Raw genomic sequence first — 2,500 nt, 5'->3', positions numbered from 1 at the left:
GCTACTTCATAGGATCCTAGAGGTTTTTTCGCTCAACTTTACAAACAAATTCTCTGTCACAGATACATCCCTTTCTCTAAACACACTCGTTTGTCTGTCTGCAGCAGTCAGTCAGTCAGGCAGTTTCCAGGGGCATCCAGGGGCAGCTTTGCCCTGATGTGCAGCGATCAGCGTGTTTGCAGTCGACGTCTCCCTGCATGCCGCAGTCTGCTGATCTGATAAGCCATGCCCAGTGGGGAGAGGACATGTTTGATACTGCCAGGGGCCAACGTGAGGTCTGATAATGCTCTCACAATCAGACTCCATCTCCGGTATGTTTACCTGATGAGGTTGCTCAAGAGGGAGTGGGCCTATACCCAAAACGCTCTGCTGCTCTGCCAAAGCCTCAGCGTTGTTTACACAGCGAACGGTGTGGCGTGTCTATGTACATGAGAGGGCTGCTTAGAATTTAAGATGGTTTCCTCAGAACGGTGTGGTGTGTGTGTGTACATGAGGGCTGCTTAGAATTAGCGTGTAAGACGGGCAAAGGCACCCACAGTTTGTAGAACCGATGGAATTGTGCCACTCAGATTTGTCTGGGTGGCGTCGGTCGAGGGAAAAAATGGTGATCACTCAAGGTTTGTGAGATGTTAACAATAGTTTCTTGTTGTTCTCAGTCGTGATCATCACTCACATCGTCCCCTTGTAGGGCTTTCTGAACGTTTTCAGAGAGTATTATCTTGGGATCAACAAGTCTCCAAAAAATGACTTCAGCGCTAATTGATTATTTAGATGTCATGCCATGTAAAAGTCTTTCCTGTTTTTTTAATTACAGATGCTATTATATTGCCAGGAGTTAGCCTACTGAACGCTATTGTGGTTTATTGTCAGATGAAATGAAATTGGCAGATTTTGGCAAGATACACTCTGGGGACCATTTTTAAGGTGCATCATGGTATCATGAACTCCTGAACATTTTCTGTCAATCTCTGTCTGTCAAGACACTAAAAGTGGATCATGATTGGCTCAGTCATAAAATCAAAATAAAAATGGTTTACTGAAAGCAAAACCAAGCTTCAGCCATTGCCATCTTAGTCCCCTGATCTACGCTCTACAACAAAACACTAGTGGGGTGAGTCAAAGAATGCGTGAGCCCCTAAGAATCTGGACAATCTGGAGAGATTTTGTGAAGAGGAATGGTCTCAAATCCCTTTGTTTGTATTCTCCATCTTTATGGGAAGTAGATATTGGGAAAGGGAGGCTTAACAAAGTATTACTTGCGGTGATGCCAATGATTATGGCTATTGTGTTTTTGTTTATCTATTTCTTAATGAGATGTTTTTGTTTCTCAGAATAAATTGGCTCCCTTTCAAGGTTGAATTTTCCCTTATTGTTTTCATTGTGAGATTACAATAAATTACAAAACTTTACAAGGGGTATCAATAATTCTGCAGGGCGCTGTACCCATGGAGAGTGGATATGGCAACGGCCACAATTGGAAAAGGGTGACGATCTAGTCATGCCTCCTCATAGCGACAGAGCTCTAACAATGCCTTTCGTACAGTACAAGAGTGTATGAGTGTATCATGATGTCCACAGCCACAATGAAGACATGAGAATGAAGTCCCCTCATCTTTTTTTAATGGTGGATACATTAACATCCTGCAATAGTATTTCAGATCACACATAGTATAGCTGCTTCATCTGCTTCACCATCGCTCACATACACACACATACACACTCACCCTCTCTCACTGTCTCTTTCTCACTCACACACACACACACATAGGCAGTGACATCAGGACCTTGATTTTCAACACCACTCAGGAGAAATTCCACATTTACAAGAAAAAATATTTTCCCTTCTCACTGTTCAACAATAAAACATATTACAGCATCTTACTATGAAAATAGGTTACAAATGTATAGCAAAAACAAATTGTGCAATCACTGTCTCCAGAATCTCAAGCGCTTGTCTCGTACCATTACGGGGCTTCTACATCTACCAATGAATGTTCCGGAACAGTGTGTCAGAGGACAAATTAAGGTACTTCCTGGAGGGGCGGGGTTAGGCAAAGGGGAGGAGTCTAACAGCTGCAGTGGGACGAGACATCACTGGCAGAATCCGATTTGGGGGTGGACCTGGCCTTTGGGGAGGGACATGGTTGTTCTTCGGTCACAGGCCACTCAATGGGACATCCTAGAGAAAAAGGACAGGGCGACAGCCAATCAGTGCACAGAAGGAGACTGGGGAGAACAGGAAGGATCGTCAAGCTGTAGGACCAATCAGCATGCAGGATAGTGGAACTGCACAACAGGCTTTTACAGCATGCAGAGATCACAAATGCCCTAGCACACGCACACACACACACACACGCACACACACACACACACGCATGAGCGTACACGCACACACACGTATACACACATACATACGCACACACCCATACGCACCCATGCACACACTCCCAAGTGTTTTCACACACAAGTGAACACACACAGAATGACGTGGTGAAAAGGC

General features: G+C 44.5%; 1 protein-coding gene across 2 annotated transcripts in view; it reads right to left on the bottom strand.

The window, feature by feature from the left end:
- Positions 1-1,603: 1,603 nt before the first annotated feature.
- cdk5rap2 (CDK5 regulatory subunit associated protein 2) overlaps positions 1,604-2,500 on the bottom strand; it is a 44,184-nt gene continuing 43,287 nt past the window's right edge. For both annotated transcript variants that reach the window (XM_062553736.1, XM_062553737.1), the window contains one exon: positions 1,604-2,179. In XM_062553736.1, coding sequence (XP_062409720.1) covers positions 2,067-2,179 — 113 coding nt within the window. In that variant the 3' untranslated portion in view covers positions 1,604-2,066. The remainder of the gene's footprint in view (positions 2,180-2,500) is intronic.

Source organism: Sardina pilchardus, chromosome 14, assembly GCF_963854185.1.
Source record: "Sardina pilchardus chromosome 14, fSarPil1.1, whole genome shotgun sequence".
In the NCBI taxonomy this organism is placed as follows: Eukaryota; Metazoa; Chordata; class Actinopteri; order Clupeiformes; family Clupeidae; genus Sardina; species Sardina pilchardus.
This window is presented reverse-complemented; position numbering and strand designations above follow the sequence as displayed.